Source organism: Peromyscus leucopus, chromosome 4, assembly GCF_004664715.2.
Source record: "Peromyscus leucopus breed LL Stock chromosome 4, UCI_PerLeu_2.1, whole genome shotgun sequence".
Classification (NCBI taxonomy): Eukaryota; Metazoa; Chordata; class Mammalia; order Rodentia; family Cricetidae; genus Peromyscus; species Peromyscus leucopus.
Window position 1 is genome coordinate 9,754,251 of NC_051066.1, and position 18,141 is coordinate 9,772,391.

General features: G+C 52.3%; 1 protein-coding gene across 13 annotated transcripts in view; it reads right to left on the minus strand.

Annotated features, from left to right (window-relative positions):
* Rapgef1 (Rap guanine nucleotide exchange factor 1) overlaps positions 1-18,141 on the minus strand; it is a 123,781-nt gene that overhangs the window by 9,681 nt on the left and 95,959 nt on the right. For 5 of the 13 annotated variants that reach the window (XM_028883300.1, XM_028883295.1, XM_028883296.2 and 2 more), the window contains 6 exons: positions 12,922-13,179; positions 11,958-12,053; positions 10,366-10,451; positions 7,258-7,369; positions 5,835-5,910; positions 1,748-1,832 (listed from right to left, as the gene is read on the minus strand). In XM_028883300.1, the coding sequence (XP_028739133.1) occupies positions 1,748-1,832; positions 5,835-5,910; positions 7,258-7,369; positions 10,366-10,451; positions 11,958-12,053; positions 12,922-13,179 (713 nt within the window). The remainder of the gene's footprint in view (positions 1-1,747; positions 1,833-5,834; positions 5,911-7,257; positions 7,370-10,365; positions 10,452-11,957; positions 12,054-12,921; positions 13,180-18,141) is intronic. The other 8 variants (XM_028883302.1, XM_028883298.1, XM_028883297.2 and 5 more) reach the window with 2 other exon arrangements.

Here is an 18,141-nt window from a genome sequence, read left to right on the forward strand (position 1 = left end):
CTCAGGTCGAGGGAGCAGGTCCCTGGCTAGACATTCTCCAAGACCCAGGACCCAGAGAGTGAACAGGCCCAAAAGGCCTCCCTCTCCATTCTATGGGCTCCCATCCAGAGATCATTTGCCCAGCCATGTGGCCACAATGGCGGGGATGCTCCTGGTAGTCTGCATCTTGGAAAGCCAGGCTGGTCCTTCCTTGTGGGAGCAGCAGACTCCACAGGTGTTCCCCTGTCCCATGACAGCCCTCACACCTGACTCATGACCACTGACGCTGGGGTCTACCTTAGAGATTGTGGTTTCCTGTCCCCATTAACTCTCCATACTTTCCCTTAATCCCCAATGACCCATGACCTGTGTGTTGGCACTCACGGGAAGCCACACCTCATGGATGGTCTACCTGGCCCCCAGCAAAGTGCTGCCCCAGGTCTGGAGGGGGAAATGCCTCCATGAACAGGTTGGCTGAGGTTAAATGAGGGAAGGGCTGAGAAACTCAGGATGGCAGGAGAGGTTGGAGGTGGGAATACACAGGTCAGTTACCCATCCTCCATTTCACTGGCACCATGGGAAATATGGTGTAACAGAAATAAAAATGGTCTCACAGCCAAGAGAGACCACACATGCAAATGCATGTCAGATGTGACATGTTCCTGGCAGATGCAGTTGACAGTCTTTTGCTAGGCCAGGCTCTAGCAGGTGCTTAGAGCCCACAAATGGGAAATGACCATACCTGTCCTGTCCTGACAGGCCAGGATGGTTAGTCAGGGTCAGACTGAGAACAGGAGGTGTGCGGGAGCCCGAGAGGGTTCAGGGCACACAGAAGGCAGAGAGCTGCCCCAGTGACAGCAGCTGCCCAGCAGATGGCAGTCATAGGCTATGTGGCTGGGAGGTGGCCCAGTAACTGTTGTTCCCAGGCAGGGCCAGGACAGAAAAAGGGGAACAGGTAGCAAAGTGGGTTCTTCTGAGACCACAGGGTCTTGGCCACTAACACAGGGAATGACAATCCCCAAGGCTGAGGCCTGGGCAGGGGGCAATGCCTAGCTTTGTGTGGCCAGGGCAGGTAAAAGGGACAAGGTCTGCCTCAAAGTCACTGAGACACCATTGTTGTCGTCATCGTCGCTGTCCTCTCTTTTTCTTCCTTTTTTTTAGTTTTGCAAGACAGGGTTTCTCAGTGTAGCTCTACCTACACTGCATAGACTCTCTCTGTAGACCAGGCTGGCCTCGAACTCAGAGATCTGCCTGCCTCTGCCTCTTGAATGCTGGGATTAAAGGTGTGTGCCATCACCACCTGGCTGAGTTTTCTTCTCTTAAGCCTGCCCACTGGTGTCCACCAGCTGGACACCCAGGGCTCAGTGTGGAGAAGCTGCAGCAGCCCCTGGCAGGGCCACCTACCTCCTTCCCCTCTCAACCTTTCTCAGTCTTTCCCAGAACTACCCAGTGGCCCCACCCATCCTCAGCAGTGCGGCAGAGCTGTTCCAGGCCCTCCATGTCATCTCATGTTTTCCTCTACCCTGTTGTGAGAGTCAGGGCCAGGACACAGCTGGTTGGGATGGGAGCTGGGGCCGCTACAGGGGTGAAAGTGCTACCCTGGGAAGGGCTGAGAACCTGAGGGTTGGTGACACTTTGCAGGACAGTTAACCTGTATGCCCAGGTTCAACATGCCCAGCCTCAGTTTCCTCAATGACGTCACCAGAAATGGAATAACACCAGTAAAAATGGTCTCACGGGCTGAAGGCTGAAGGCCTGGGAAGGATATCGGTATTGCAGTTTCTTGATGAGCTCCTCCGGGCTGATGAAGGTCCTGTAGGTGGTCAGGAAGGCCTCACAGTACAGCACCAGGTCTGTGGAAGCGCAAAGGAGCCATTTAGTAGGACCCAGGGTGTGGGTTGTGGACTGCAGCATGGACAGCCAGGCCAGGGAGGGGAAGGGAGGGGAAGGGAGGATCCTTTTCCTGTCTGTGTCCTGCATCTTTCATCTCACAGGCGCTGGCTCCCTGGGGAACCAAGCTGTGGGAGGGTCCAAGGCCCAGTGCAGGGAACAAACTTCAATTACTCAGTGACCCTGTGCTGGTAAGGGGCAAAGACTTGGGCACACTGGCTCTGGACTGTGCCACCCCCAAATTAGCACAGATGCTACCCTAACGCCCAGTGGTTCAGTGGCTCTTCACTGCTCTGGACAGAGACAGCAGTCCAAACTTGCCAGCAGGCCCTTGCAGTCAAGCCAGAGGCAATACTTTCAGATGACAGGTCCAGTAATTAAAAAACGGGGGAAATTCCATTCTAAGTCCTAAGGGGAGCCTGAAGTGTCTGTCTGCTGCAAGGCTCAGCACGAGGCTCACTGCCCACACAGGGCAAGGGCAGCTGTGAGGACCAAAGCCCCAGGAGCTGGAGACCTCAGGTTGGTAGCACCCACCCCTTCCAAAGGGGAGGGCACAGCCAGCCAAGGACCCCTGCCGTTACTTCCCTGTTTGCTACTGTGGCTTCTTTGCCCTGTGTCTTGATATGAAGCACAGGATGGCATGAGACAGTGGGCTGGCTCAGCCGGCTGGGCTGGGCCACACTGGACCTGGGAAAGCTCACCATGTGGCTGGGTGCTCACCAATACTATCCGAGCTTTACTTCCTGGGTCCAGACCAGCCTCCCCAACCTTCGCCCATACTTTCTCCATTTGCTGGGGTGGAGGAGTTACAAGGTATGTGTGGCATCTCGTGCCATCACACTGTGGCCAGGAGTATCTGCTTGCTCTTGCATTTGGGCTGCATGGGGCCTGGTCCCTGAGCTGTGCTCAGCCTCATAGTTGTACTCTAACCTACCAGCTCAGTTAGGCTGGAGTTTTCTAGAAAGAGTTTTCGGCGAGAAAGCAGAGATGGGGTCAACACATATGTTTGTTTCTGGAAGGGATGGGTACGAATGCAGAGGGACCACCGCTAGGAGCCAGTGGCCTCTGGTCGGGTGTGTCCTAGTGTACCGATGAGCCTCAGAGCCATACTCCACAGGCCGGAAGCTAAAGAAACTCATGGGAGACCAAGAGTAGACCAGACTCGAGGGTGGCTGTGCTCTACCATGCTGGGCACAGCCCGGGTCTGCTGGCTCCAGCACTCTTGGCATCAGCTGGCTGCTGGCTGTGGGCTATGGTGTCACCTGGCTTCTGGTGGGGGCCTGTGCCAAACGCCGCAGTGCTCATAGGGCTGTTCTGGTTAAGATCCCCAGTGGCCTTCAGAGGAATGGAAGCTTGGGGGCCAAGTAACAGGTCTGGCACACAGGTCCTAAGGAAGGGACAGGATCTGAGCTTGGGCCCAACATCATACTCAACCTGGCTCTGCCCCACACTTTTCACAGTGCCACCTGAGAAAAAAGCTGTATGACAAGTGTTCCCTCCTTCCTGCATGCTTGTCACAGCTGAGTCCCAGACATACGAGATGTGGCTCCCAGGGCCTTTGAGTCATAGACCATTGGTGCAAGAAGCCACTTGCCTGAAGAGCTTTGCCATCTGTCATGGGCACCCTCTCCACTCTGGTGTGGCTCATGGCCTCTGTCTCAGGTAGGACTCCCAGGGAAAACCAATTCTGCTTCTTCAGTGATCCCAAATCCTACTGAAACTTCAGCTCAAAAGTCTCCTTAGTGCAGACCCAGTGGGTAGACCAGAAGGCCTTCAGGCTCCCTGTCCAGAGTGCCCTTTGGCCTGGCTACAGTGGGTAGGACAGGAGAGTTGCCTCACAAGGCCAGGCCAGAAGCCAGCTGACATCCCAGCCCTTCACTTCTGGATAAAAATGAGGTAGAAACGGCTGCTTTGCCAAGGTGTCCTGATGTGCCACTCAACAAGCCCTGGGCACTGCCTGCACCCCAACCCCAACAGGTCAGGGATCCACAGCCCTGGAGGAAAGGGCTGTCCTGCAGTGAGGCTGTGGTGGGCTTTGGACTGAGTCTCTAGGACCACCCTCGTATTCTGGCTGGAAGAAACTAGAAGAAATGCTGGACTACTGAAGGGCTCAATAGCGGCTGTAATGAGGGTGAGCTTGTATGAGGCTTTTCAGCTTCTTCCAGGCAAAGTTTTCGTGCTATTTTCTTTTTCTTTCTTTCTTTCCTTTTTTTTTTTTTTTTGGTTTTTCGAGACAGGGTTTCTCTGTGTAGCTTTGCACTTTTTCTGGAACTCACTTGGTAGCCCAGGCTGGCCTTGAACTCAGAGATCTGCCTGGCTCTGCCTCCCAAGTGCTGGGATTAAAGGCGTGCGCCACCTCCACCTGGCTCATGCTATTATCTTAATTCAGAAATTTCCAGAACTGCTCTGCTTAATGTACTTTGGGTCCCAGTCAGAGAGAGAGAGAGAGGACGAGCAAGAGCCGGTTGGGTTAAAGTTTAATCTGGTTACATCAACTTTTCAGTCGTTTTTTTCTTTTCTTTTTTCCCCTTCCCAGTGCTGCGAATTAGTCCTAGGCCTCACTCACTGCCAGGCAAGGGTTCTGTCACTGAGCACAACCCCTGCTCCTTTGTCGTTTGTTTTGTTTTGCGACCTGGTCTCCCATACAGCCCTGGAACCTCACCGGTCCTCCTGCCTCCCAAATCCAGAGATCAAAGGCATGTGTCAGCATGCTCTTCCCCTTTTAAATCCTTAAAAAAAAAAACGGTAGGAAGAGGACCTCTGGAGCACACACCTGTCTCAGAAAAGGAAGAAAGAGAAAGGAGGTGACTGGGAAGGAAGCAGGCTCTGCCGGGGCGGCAGCCTCACTGAGGCCGGGCAGGGCGGGCTCTGCCTGTCCTGGGTCACGGGCACCATCCTCCTAGGCCATCGGAGGACCCAGTCTCCTTCCCACAGAACTCATGGGATGGATGGCTCCTTTGCTGGCAGAGCCCACTCAACACACTTCCAGATGTAGGCACATGGCCCTGCTCCTCAGATGGTCAGGATGCAGAGGGGATGGCTAGGTTGAACAGCTCCTGGACAACCAATTTTGTTCCTAGGAACTTGCTAGTCGAATACGTGAACTAAATGTGTGGAAGAAAAGAATGACTTACATAAAATCATGTGCTATTGTATTTTTTTTCTTTCTTTTTTTATTTTTATTTTTATTTTTAATTTTTTTAAAGATTTATTTATTTATTATGTATACAGTGTTCTGTCTGCATGCCAGATCTCATTACAGATGGTTGTGAGCCACCGTGTGGGTGCTGGGAATTGAACTCAGGACCTCTGGAAGAACAGCCAGTGCTCTTTAACCGCTGAGCCATCTCTCCAGCCCCCTTATTTTTATTTTTTATTTTTTGGTTTTTTTCGAGACAGGGTTTCTCTGTGTAGCTTTGCACCTTTCCTGGAACTCACTTGGTAGCCCAGGCTGGCCTCGAACTCACAGAGATCCGCCTGGCTCTGCCTCCCGAGTGCTGGGATTAAAGGCATGCGCCACCACTGCCCGGCTTCTTTCTTTTTTTTAAAGAAAGGTCCTTGCTCTGTGGCCCCAGCTGACTCTGAATTCACGGCCCCTCCACCAGCCTCCTGAGTGCTAGGGTTACGCATGTGTGCCGCTGTGGCTGCTTTAACTTTAATACCACTGTTGAACATGTTGTTATCCAGTGGGCTGCCCTTGGAGCACACACTAGGTACCAACGAGTGGTACACCTCAGTGTGTGCACAGGGCCAAGGGCATCAACACCTTGCCCAAGAGAGAACATGCCCAGGCACAGTCAGACAGGGTCAGGGTCTCCAGAGGTGGCTTCTTCCGCCTTCTTCTGACCTAGTACCATCAGGCCCAAAGTTCCACCCAGTCAGTGTTTGCCAGGAGATGACAGTGTAGTGGGGTCATGTGATGCCTTTGGTGGGACCCAAAGCCACTGTAGTGGAAGCTGCCATACCTTTTCTGTCTGTCTCAGTAGCATGGACCAGTAAGATGTCTCCTGAACCTCCACGAACATCTGGCCCATCATCACCCTGGAGTAAAAAGAGCACGAGGCAAGGCTGAGGTGACAAACTTCAGGGACCCTGCGTCCCTTCTTTCTCTTCTCCTCAGCTCAGCTCAGCAGGCAACACTACACTGTGTACACCCTGCTGCCATGGACTCAGTAGATGGGCACTGGTCAGAACTCTTGTAGGAAACCGGCACCGAGGAAGCTGTGCAGATGCGGTGGGCACCAGGGCACCTGACCTTCCAGAGGACACGTAGGGTCAGGGCACTATGGTTTCAACCCCACCTCTACCTCCTGGCTCATACCGAAAGGTGAGATTCCAGAGGAGAGAGACAGCCCCTTAGCCTGGGACATAGGAAGCCACCTTTGTGCTTAGGCCCCTTCCTAGGTGGAAGCAGGGTTCATCTGTGGGGACATGCCCCGCAGGTTGTTCTGGGAAGGACTTCACTAGAAAAGCACAAACATAACAAGACTACTCATGACACTGGATGTGTTCCTGGCCGCCAAACCCAGTCTGCCAGCGGGAGACCAACTCTATCTCCACAGGCAAACAGGCTTCAATCTGCTCCAGTGACAGAGCTGTGGGCAGGTTGACTCCGAGGGAGACAGCGCCAATACCCCATCTGTACGTCCCATGAATGCTCAACTTGGCTGTTCCCATCTAGATTCCAGTGTTCTGAGTGTTCTGGATTTCCTACCTGGGACAAGGCTGTCTATGTTGATGACCTGATTTTCCAGAAGGAATTTAGCTCTTCTTTCTGCATGGGCCCTGCATGGACCCTGCTAACTCTACCAGCACCCTGACTGCTTGAGTGCTGACATCTTCCTGGCTTGCCCAGGAACATGCACAGGGCAGCACCTGCTCTGTGGGTGCTGCAGCTATCACACCAGTTCCCAGATGCACAGCTACTCAGGGGCTGAGATGGCCCATGACACCCGAAGTTTCTGGAATCGTACAGAGAAGAGACAAGGCTCTTGGGCCAGCTTCTCTCTTTCATGAAATGACTGGGTGTTGTTCTTATCAACAGGGCTCCTCAAACAAGGCCCAGCTCAGAGTCCAGGCCCCAATTTTCTTAACAGGCGGAGAGCAGAGGAGGGGAGGTGCCGCGTTATCAACAGCACACACAGGCCTCACTGCTGAGGGCTTCCCATGCAGGCTACACTGAGCACCAATGGCTGCTTCTTTTGCATTGCCCTCAGGGAGGCTTTGCAATGCCCAAGTTCACTTTTGGGAAATAGCAAGAAAGGGACGGTGAGCTTCTCACCAGAACCCTGACTCAGGTCTCCCTGCTGGGGCCCCCAAGGCCACATTTCTCTCCCCTCCCTTCCCTCTTGCTTGGTGGCTCTAAGATTCAGGCCTGGGAATCCTTACCTCTTGCTTGAGTGTCAGCCTGGCCATAATTTCATTATGGTCAATGAGGGACAGTTCGTCTACTTCCTCTTCTGACTGGGCTGGCTCCAAAGCATCCAGTGACTTTGGGGACCTAGGAGGAGAAGCGGTTGGTGCTGAAACTGTCAGACATGGCCCGGCTTCCCCAGTCCCTGGACACCTGTAGGCTGAGGCAATCCAGGTGATGGTCTTTCTTTCTCTTTCTTTCCTTCTTTCTCTCTCTCTTTCCCCCTCCCTCCCTCTTTATTTGTTTGTTTGTTTATTTCCCCCTGCCCCGTGATGGTTAATCTTAATTGTCAACTTAATGAGCCCTACAGAAATCAGGTCTCTGTGCATGCCTGAACAGGTTAGGTGGGGTGGGAAGACCCACTCACTGTGGGTGGCGTCATTCCCTCAGCTGGGGTTCTGGATGGTCTGAAAAAAGAGCTGAGTACAGCATTTACTGCTCTGCCTTTTGATGGTGGATGCAGCACACCAGCTGCCTCAAGCTCCTGCTGCTGTGACTTTCCCATCACTAGACTCCAACGCCAAACTGACCAAAATAAACCCTTCTCCCCTAGGTTACTGTTATCAGGTAACAGAAAAAGTAACTAAGACACCTGCTTATGCATAGACCAGGGTGTAAGAGCTGCTCATGGACAAGCCCTAAATGGCAACTATACTGTGAAATTGGAGTGACAACCTGGCTCATGGTTCTGTCTGGGGACATGTCTGTTCTCTGAAGTCTCTTCTGCAAATGGAAAGAACTAGGCTGTCGAGTGAAAAATGGTCCTGAGCTCTCCTGTAATGGTTTTAGCTTGTCCAGCTTCATCACACACACACACACACACACACACACACACACACACACACACACACACACGCACACACACAAGAGCAGTGCTTGAAAGGAAGTGCAATGAGAGGGCTATGAGACGGGAAGCTAAGCTGGGCGGTGGTGACGCACACTTTTAATCCCAGCACTTGAGAGACAGAGGCAGGTGGATTTCTGTGAGTTCGAGGCCAGCCTGGTCTACAGAGCGAGATCCAGGACAGCCACCAAAACTATACAAAGAAACCCTGTCTTGAAAAACCAAAAACCAAAACAAAACAAAAAAAAAACCCACAAAAAAGGGAAGACAGGTTCCTCCATGCCATCCCCAAGCCCTTTCCCAGGGTCCTAACTCTGCAGACCTTTTGCTTAACAGTAAGAAGATGCTGTGACCCAGCAGATCAGCCCTGTATCGTCCCAAGAGACTGCTTTTGAAAGAGGCAGCCATGGCACTGGGGCAGGGGAAGGCCCCTGTCCTGGGCAGACAGATTTAAAACACTGAACAGCATCTGGTCCAAGGAAGAGGAGATGAGATTTCTTCAGTGTGGGCAGCTAAAGGCATCTGAGGACGATTCTCAGGCCAGATCCAGAGACACTGGCCAGCCCTGGGGTTGTCACAGGACACTACTGCACCTCTAACAACACTAGTTACATCTTAATTTATCTTGTGGGGGTGCTTATGTGGACATGCCACAGTGACGGTCAAAGGACACGTGTGAGAATCAATTTTCTCCTTCCAGCAATGGGTCCCAGGGACCCACAGGGTCCCAGTGCCCTTACCCACTGAGTCCTTGCTCAGGCCTCAGGGCGCATTTTCTCAGCAGCTGAGCTGCAATAACCTGTGTCTCAGTAAGAACGTGAACAGCCAGGGCTTGGGGAGGGCCACGCTTGCTGCTGCCTTAGAAGGCCAGCCAGACAATGTCTCAGGAGCTCTTCTGACCACCAGCATGCTCATCTTTCTGCCCATTCTGCCATCAGAAGTCTGCGGAGCTCCAAGAGGAGCTCTTGGGAGAGCCCTCCCTCAGGAGGTGGGTAACCTGAACATCTGAACTCGGAACATGACACCTGATTCCAGTGAAGCAAGTGACGGGATTCCCAGGCTGCTTCTGCTTGGCACACACAAGCCTCTGGCCACGTGTCATACTAGAAACATCCACCACTGCTTCTAACACCTGGGGGAGTCACCAGACAGACTTATGGCAGTGAAAACCCAAGAGTGGCCAGGATGCAGGTGGCTCCACCCACAAACTTGTCCAAACTGCTTGCAGGCCTTTGTTTTTTTTTTTTTTTTTTTTTTTAAAAAAAGGTCTTCCCTTAAAAAACAAAACAAACAAACAAAAACAACCAAACCCTCTCAGTGCCACACCTGCACTGAGGCCTGCCACTGCCAAGCGGGCAGTGTTTTGCCATGATAAACCCATGAGACCTCAGGTGACCAGTCCCCAACTTAAGAGACGGAACGCCTGACTAGCTGGAGCACCTCATAAGGCAGGTGACGTCAACATGAAGCAGCAGGGGACGCTCACTGGTGGCTTTCAGACTGCACTGAAGGGTTCCAGGGAACCAGCTACCCTGCTGCCAGCCTCAGAGACAAGGTCTCTAAAGGCACTGCAAGGGTTGGGTCATGAACCCCAAAATTATATCAGATACTCACTCCTAGGAGGAGGGGCTCTGGCTGTGGCTCAGTTATAGCACTTGTCTGGCATGTAGCAGGCCTTAGGTTCATCCTGGGGTGGAAGTGGCGGGAGGGGAGGGAGAGACTGATAGATTTCTGGGTTTGCTTTCCAGGTGACATGAGGGAACCTTTTCTGTCTCAGGTGCAACAATGATATTGTGATCATTATTTCCACTTGTCAGGAGAGGGGCCAAGGGTCACAACCCCTGTAACCTACTTTCGAAATGGCTTAGTAACACAATATACATGTTCATGACTAGAAATACCCACAATCACAAGTTTGTGGATGGGCGGGTCTTTTACATTTCCTATGTGACATTGAGTTGGAAGAAACCAAAATCAAGGAAGGTGGGGCTGGGGTTTGGGACAGAAAAGGGGCCCAGAGTGGGTGTGGGACAGTAGCACGGGTATGATCACGAAGGCATGCTGGCTGTTGCAGAGGCCTTTAAAGGGTGGGTTATTAGTGATCTGTTTCCTTGTGGTCTCCCCCTTGAATACAGACAGTTTTGAGAATCAGAAGAATACAGAGCCTCCACGCAAAGCACAGGTGGCCTCACTGAGCGGACACTGCTCTTGGGGCCTGGGTACCCCTGCTCCTTCTTACCTCTCCCCATTTTCTCTGCTGTCCTGCCCAGATGCACTATTGACCGAGGGATCTCTGGGATGGCCATCCTTTCCCGAGGGTGGTTCCTGCAAAGGGAAGGAATAGTGGGTTTGGACAGACAGCCCGTGCTGGGGGGGTCGGTCTGCTCGGCACCCCTGTCTGCAAGAGTGGCCGAGAGCAAGCGCCTATGGAGCAGCTGGAGGTGGGAGTGCTGATGATGACCAGGGTTGATTACCAGAAACACAAGCCCTCTGGAGACAGCCCAGCACCTGCCTTGGAAAGAGAGGAGGTGTCACTCCTTTCAATATCTACCACCTGTCTACCACCTGGTACAGACCCCTGGCCCACTTCCTGAAGGAAGTCCCAGCAAGTCCTCTCTGAGCACCCTCCTCCCTCTCTCCCCTACAGAAACTGACCACCGGAAGTCAAGGGCCTGCTGAGGGACCCCACACAGCTCCCTTGGGGCTGTCTGCCTCCAAAGCTTGTATCCTTCACCACGACTCCCTACAGAATCTTAGGGTCATCGTGATCCTTAACCAGTGACAGTTTCAGAGTCTAGCTGCTCAAACCCACAAATGTGAACTGCCTTGAGCAGACAAACTGCCTCCATACCCAATGACAAGACAAGTCCACAATGTCCCTGAGCTGGCATGGAGTGGTGGTGAAGAGAGGCCTTGTGAATACCGGGACCATCCCCAGGGAGAACACCCCCACAGAAGAGTGGGGCTGGCACTGCAGAGTGCCCACTGGCAGAGGAGGGCCATGGAGGCTGGGCATAGCTGGATGATGCTAGTGACCCAGGTCCCCAGTGGGTGGGACCCTGGTTCAGCTCTCACAAACAGGGCCAAATCCCACAGCAGGGGAAGCAGCTCCTGACGCTGTGCTGATGTCTGGAGGGGTGGCTGCCTTGGTGGAGAGACATCTGAAAGCCCAGGAATCATGGCATGAACACTCCTAGTGGTGGCCCTGATGTCCAGGCTGGGCTGGCCAGTGCAGTGATCCCTGGTGGAGATTCTGGTCCTTGAAGACCTGGCCTTATCCTCTAGAGGAACTTCTCATTTAGTCTCAATTTGCATCTCAATTTGCTGAAGCCAAACTCGGGAAGCCTCTTGCTTCACAGAGGCTTTGCCCCTTGAAGCCACAAGCTGGTCAGCAGCATAATGCAGGCATGGACCTCAAGGGTTCTGCTCTCAGGAAGACAAGCATGGCTAGCCATCACTTGCCCTGCTTCTTTGGGAGTAGCCGAGGGCAGTGAGGCATGCTGGGAGGAACTGAAGGGCAGGAGTAAAAGTAGCTCTTGAAAGAGGGAGATCAGCACTAGAGGGAGGATGGGAAGAAATTCCAGGGAGAAGCTGGGCTGTGGCCAGAGTCCACACCAGAGGCTTCTGGAGATTTCTAGAAGACTCATCCAGCCAGGCTCTGAAGCAGAAGCAGGGCAGTCCTCTACCTGGAAGCCATATCCTCTTCCATAGGATGGGCTGGCTTCTGGCAGGCTTACGGAAGCTCAGCCAATAGAAGCAGCTGTAAGGAAAGCCACCTCGAGGGGGCAGTTGCTGGCCCATGCGCAAGGCCACCCACCCGAGGTTACTTACTCCTCCAGAGGGAGCCAGCTCCTCGCTGGTCTGGCCAGAGGAGTACAGATTGACATATTCACCCCCACCAACTTCCTCGCTGGTGGCATTTTCACTCTAGGGGAAGACAGGGTAAGAGGAAAGACAATGGGCCAGGCCCTCTGGTCAGCCTCCACAGCTGAGAGAGGGCAGCTGCAGGGCAGGCCTGAATTAGGAAGAATGCTCCGTTCACAAGAAAGAAAAACGCCTGAGAGCTCCACAGTTATCCCTGGAAAGTGTTTCCACAGTGCAGAGGACAGAGCTGTTCTTACTGCCTCTTGCCCCTGTGCTAGCCAGGCCCAGTGTCCTACTGGACCCTCTCCAAAGTCTTCAGAGACATTCTGGAAACTCCCAGAAAGCTGCTCCACTTGTAGCAGGCCTGGGGGGGCCCTCAGTCTGTGGCAGAGCCTGTAGGGGTTCTCAGTACAGTGGGCAAGAACAACATGCTTGATAACTTAAGATGCTGGAACTGTCCCATCTGTCAGACCCTCTTTGTCCCTCTATCCATACCCTCTGCTCTATAATGCAGTTCCTCCCTGTGTTCTGGTGAAGCCCAGGAGCCCCTGCATGGGCCCCACAGGCAACCTTACCTCTGTCTCTTCTACTTCACAGGAGTCTGGACCTCTCTACAGACACACCAGAAAGCTCCTAGTGTTTTCTATCTTATCCTTGTGACAAATTACTGTTCTAAATGATCCCTAGCTCACTTCCCAGTGTGAAAGGAATTCTATATAAAAGATTTGGTTTCTACTCTGGAAGCAGGAGGATCACTACTACCCTTGGAGGTCCCATAGCTGCTTTCCAGGCATGCTTCAAGTGGGTTCACACGAGCAGCAGACTGGGCTGGAGGAGGGAGGACAAGGCTCTCTGTGAGCATCATCGTTTTTCTAAAACCCTGCAGGCCTAAGTGCAGATGTGCACAGATGTGTGTGTACTGAGTTCTCACCGAGTCAGTGAAAGAGGTTTCGGAAGGAAGGCGGACAGGGTTCCCATGAAAGCTGCTGTCCTGAGAAGACGAGAGAGGCCCGTCCACGGTGCTGGGAGGCGGACTGCTCACGGTGGGCACCGCTAAGTCCGAGCTCTGGGACGCGTGGACAGGTGGGAAATGTGGAGAGGAAGAGGAGGTAGGCGGAAGGAAAGGTTGGACGGAGGCTTGGTGGTGAGGCATGAAGTCCTGGGAGTAAGACCTAAACACAGATTTGTACTACAGAACCCAGGCAGAAAACATACACAACAAGAATGTGGGAAGAGAAAACAGACAAGAGAAAAGCTGGTTAGGTTAACTGTGGTTCAGCACTGATCATCTGTCCTCTTTCCTAATCAGGAGCAGTTGGCCATGCCAGACAACCCCCTTACAGACTCGCATGCCTAACTGTTTTCAGAAAGGGGCTCTGGGCTGGACACTGACTAGCACTATCTGAACAGCAAGACGAGGACAGTGGATCCCTGGTGTCCAAGGACAAGACATCCTACTCACCATGCTGATGACGACATGTGCCTTTGAGATGGAAACGAAACCTCTACCCCGCCCCCCCCCAACCTCAGGGACCCTAGGGCTAAGTCACATTTGGAATCTTTTGGAGGACTCTCCAGCTTATCCCTTAAAAGGCAAACATAACATCATCTAAATACTGTAATGTGCCTCAGACCCTACTCCTCCTCCTCCCACCCCCTTTTTTATTCTTTCCAGACAGGGCTTCTCTGTGTAGCCCAAGCTGGCCTCGAACTCACAGAGATCCGCCTGCCTCTGCCTCCCGAGTGCTGTGATTAAAGGCGTGCGCCACCAGCTATCTCAGGCCCTTTTAGAAAACTGACTGGAGGTGGTGCACTACACAAACATGGTTCCTCTGACCCCGCTCTCCTCCTCACTCTGCATTGTTAACAAACGCAGCGATACTACAGCCCCTCTGGTATCACCCCAGAGCCACTGGCACGATTCCTCCAACTCCTCACCTGACAGAAAGTCAGATGCCAGACAGAGGTGTCTGTAAGTCCTCACAGCTTCTGAGGCCCAAGGAGCAAGCTCCAAGTCCCCAAGCCGGGCTCCTGACCACCCAGCTGAGGAGTGTGTAATGCCTGGTAGCCACACTGCTAACTACCACAGGGCCTGGGGAACAGTGTGAGGAGGGGACGCTTGGTATTCCTGCCAGCCTTGTACCCACCACAGGTGCCAACTGAAACATGTGCACAGCTCACTGTGGGCTCTGTGCATCTGCTGTGGCGCAGGATTCTCAGAACCCACTGGGGGAAGTAAGAAGAAACAAGTTTTAGATTGAAGGAGATATTAGGTCTGAGTCTGAAATGCCCAGGTCAGGCTCTTGTGCTGCACACGGTCTCCAGTTGGTGGCACTGTTCTAGATGCTGTGGGACCTTGTCACTGAGGCAGCCTTTGCCGGTTACCCAGCGCAGGGAGCTTCCTGCCCCATACTCTTTGATTCCGGGTCAGCTGTAATTTTCAGCACAGGCTGCAGATGCTCTGACATCCCATTCCCCAACACACACACCTTACTACTTCTCCATCTGTGTGACTTCGGACACATACATTCTTGTGTATCAGTCTCTCCATCTTTAAAATGGGGTGAGCTAGTTGTGGTAGCACACGTCAGTAATTTACTAAAGGAGGTGGAGGCAGGAGGATCACAAGTTTGAGGCCAGCCTGGGCTGCACATTTATTGGGCCGGGCATGGTGGCACACGCCTTTAATCCCAGCACTCGGGAGGCAGGTGGATCTCTGTGAGTTTGAGGTCAGCCTGGTTTCCAGAGGGAGTTCTAAGACAGCCAGGACTGTGTAGAGATACCCTGTCTCAATGGGGTGGAAAGGACAGCCCTTCTCTCAGAGGACAGTTGCAGTCACCAGTGAGACAGCGTCCTGCCAGTTCTCAGTGTGGCCCATATTCCACACCAGCTGTCTTTTACTGCCCCCAAGAGCAGAGGAGCCATTCAAATACTAGGGGGGAAGTCCTCACAGGAGGCAACACATATTTGCTGGACCAACAGATACTCAGGAATAGATATAATTAAACAAAATGTAAAATTACATTTAGTTTGCTTATTCATGTGTATATAAGTATGAGCATGCCACTGTGCATGTGTGGAGATCAGAATTGGTTCCTTCCTTCCACCACATGGGGCCGAGGATGCACCTCAGGTGATCAGGCTTGGTGACATGCACCTTTACCTGCTGAGTCATCTTTATTTTTTTTATTTTTATTTTTTTGAGGTGTGTGTGTGTGTGTGTGTGTGTGTGTGTGTGTGTGTGTGTACAGAATCTCACTATGTAGTCTTCAATGGCCTGGAACTCACTATGCAGACCAGGCTTGTCTTGAACTCTCAGAGATCTGTCTGCCTCTGACTCCCAAGTGCTGGGATTAAAAGTGTGAGCCACCATGCCTGGCTACTACTGAGCCATCTTGTCAGCCCTTAGTGTAATTTTCTTTTGGAGACAGGGTCAGGCTATATAGCTCAAGGTGGTCTCAGTCTCCAGAGTGCTGGGACTACCGCTGTGTAACCGCTACACCCAGATATTGTTTTTATTTGTTTATTTTAAATAGTTGCATGCTTTTCTTTCCATTTATCTATCTATCTATCTATCTATCTATCTATCTATCTATCTATCTATCTGGATTTTATTTATTTTATGTGTATGAGTGTTTGCTGTAGAGGCCGGAAGAGGGCATTAGATCCCCTATGACTGGAGTTATGGACAGTTGCGAACTGCCAAGTGGGTATTGGGAATCCCCAGTCCTCTGCAAGAGCAACAAGTGTTCTTAACTGCTGAGCCGTCTCTCCAGCCCGTTTTTATTTTGAGAAAGGATTAATTGATATGATCGTTAGGCGGGGCTGGAACTTACAATCCTCCAGCCTCAACCTCCCAATTAGCTGGGGTGATAGGTGTGTCACACACTGACAGCTTTTATTATTAATTAAGGTATCTAGAATGATGCCAGGCCCACAGCAGCAGCCCAGCAGTGAGTGGGGATGAGCCAATAGAAAGGAAGAGGCAAGAGCAGTCTGTGTCTCTGGGACAAAGGGGCCTGAGTATCTCCCTCCCTTTCAGCCCCTGCTCCTAGCCTGCTTAGGCATTCCAGTTATGCAGTCATGCTGGGACAAGAGCCAAGCTTGAGAAGTACCTTTCCAAGGGTAGGAGGTGCCATGGAAGGCTCTCCAATAACCATAAAGCACCGCTGGCCCTGGGCTGCTCTGGGGGAGAGAAGGCGGGGAGTGGGGGCTGGGGTGGGCTCAGCATCACACTGCTTCCACAAGCCCTGGTTCTGTCAGGCCCTTCAGGATCATGTTCATCCCCAGAGCTGGAGAAGGGCACAGATGGCCATCTCACAGCCACCCGCCCCGCGGCAGCCTGACCCAGTCTATTTTTGGATCTGGGGGGTGCTCGGTTTTGCTTCTGAGATCCCTGTGCAGCAGGAATTTGTATTTATAGCCTGAGAAAGGCTGTTTGGGCTGTGGATTCTAGAACACTCAAGGCTCCTGTCTGAGACCTGCACACTTCTTGGGGGACAGAGCGGTGCCAGAGAAAATGAGCACCAGGAGGGAGGTGCTGGTCCCAGTGTCAGCGAGGAACACTCGAGGACCTGGGCAGTGACGCTCCGAGTGCTTGTGTCCATCATCTCATCAAGCTGACAGGAAGTGCTGCTGCAATCTTTCCGAGGCTGAAGGAACAGAGACCACCTCCCTAACATCCTGTGCTGGTGGGAGGTGGCACGGGGTGGCCTGTGTCACACTGAGTTCGGAGACACTGGCCCTCACCTATCTGATCTGCTCATGGGGTTCTTCCACCAAGCACTGTATGGTGCTGGGCAGGTAACATAAGCCAGGGATGGATGCAGAGAGCAAAGCCCTGACTGTCAGGTAGAAAAGAGGAAGCAGCAGCCGGCTCTTCTGAAAAGATCTTCTGAAGAGATACGCTCAGAAGAGTTACTGATTTTTGTGGTAAAAAGGATGGGCAACCTGCTATGTTTGCTTGTAGCCAATTCATTAGAGACAGAGCCACCCTATGCTGGTCAAGCTCCAGTGACGTTTTCTCTCCATGTTAGTCCTGACATAAAAAAATACCAGGGGATGGGGTCTGTGCTGCCACGGCAGGAAAGCAGGACAGCGTATTTCCCAGCTACTCGGCTTAATCCTCTGGTGGCCAGGCAGCTAGGGTAGAGGGGGCAGCCTGCACAGCAGTACTCAGTGGTGAGAGCTGGAGCCCAGGCCAGGGATCCGATCCAGCCCTGCAGAGCCCCCAGCTTGTACGACAGCAAGACAGCTGCAATGATAACTAACGGACTCGCTGTGCGGCTGCAGGTCAGGGAAACCTCCAGAGACAGGTCATCCCCTCACCAGAGATGCTCAGGATGGCTAGGTTTTCCTGCTCTTGGAAATATAGATATGAGCTGGGAGGTGGTGGCACACGCTTTAGTCCCAGCACTCAGGAGGCAGAGGCAGGTGGATCTCTGAGTTTAAGGCCAGCCTGGTCTACAGAGTGAGTTTCAGGACAGCCAGCGCTACACAGAGAAATCCTATCTTGAAAAATCAAAATAAATAAACAAACAAATAAATAAATAAAAGGAAGAAAAGAAATATGGATAAGCCACCATACAGCTGCTTTTTAAAAGGCCACTAGGGCTGGAGAGCTGGCTCAGCAGTTAAGAGCACTGACTGTTCTTCCAGAGGACCCAGGTTCAATTCCCAACACTCATGGCAGCTAACAACTGTCTACAACTCCAAGATCTGACAACCTCACATAGACATACATGAAGGCAAAGCACCAATGCAAATAAAATAAATACAAATAATTTATTTTATTTTATTTTTTTTTTAAAAAAAAGGCCACTAAACACAGTCATAGGAAGTTGTTTTCATGATTTGGGACTCTCCCTGGGTACTGGGCTCAGCATGGGGTCAGGTGAGGCAGGGGTGAACACTCACTGACCCTGCTACATACTGGCCTCAGGAAACTCAGAGACAAGTGGTAGACAGAGGTCTACACCAAAATAGCTAGAGACCCTGGGGCATCAGATCTGGGCCTGTGAACTGAACTGTGCTGCCAAACTCCAGCCCCGAGCGAGCAGGCACTTCCTCTCCCATAAGGGGGAACCCCCTGCTGTTAGTAGTACCAGGAATCTTTCATGGAAACAACCCAGGGAACAACCCAGTAGGGAAG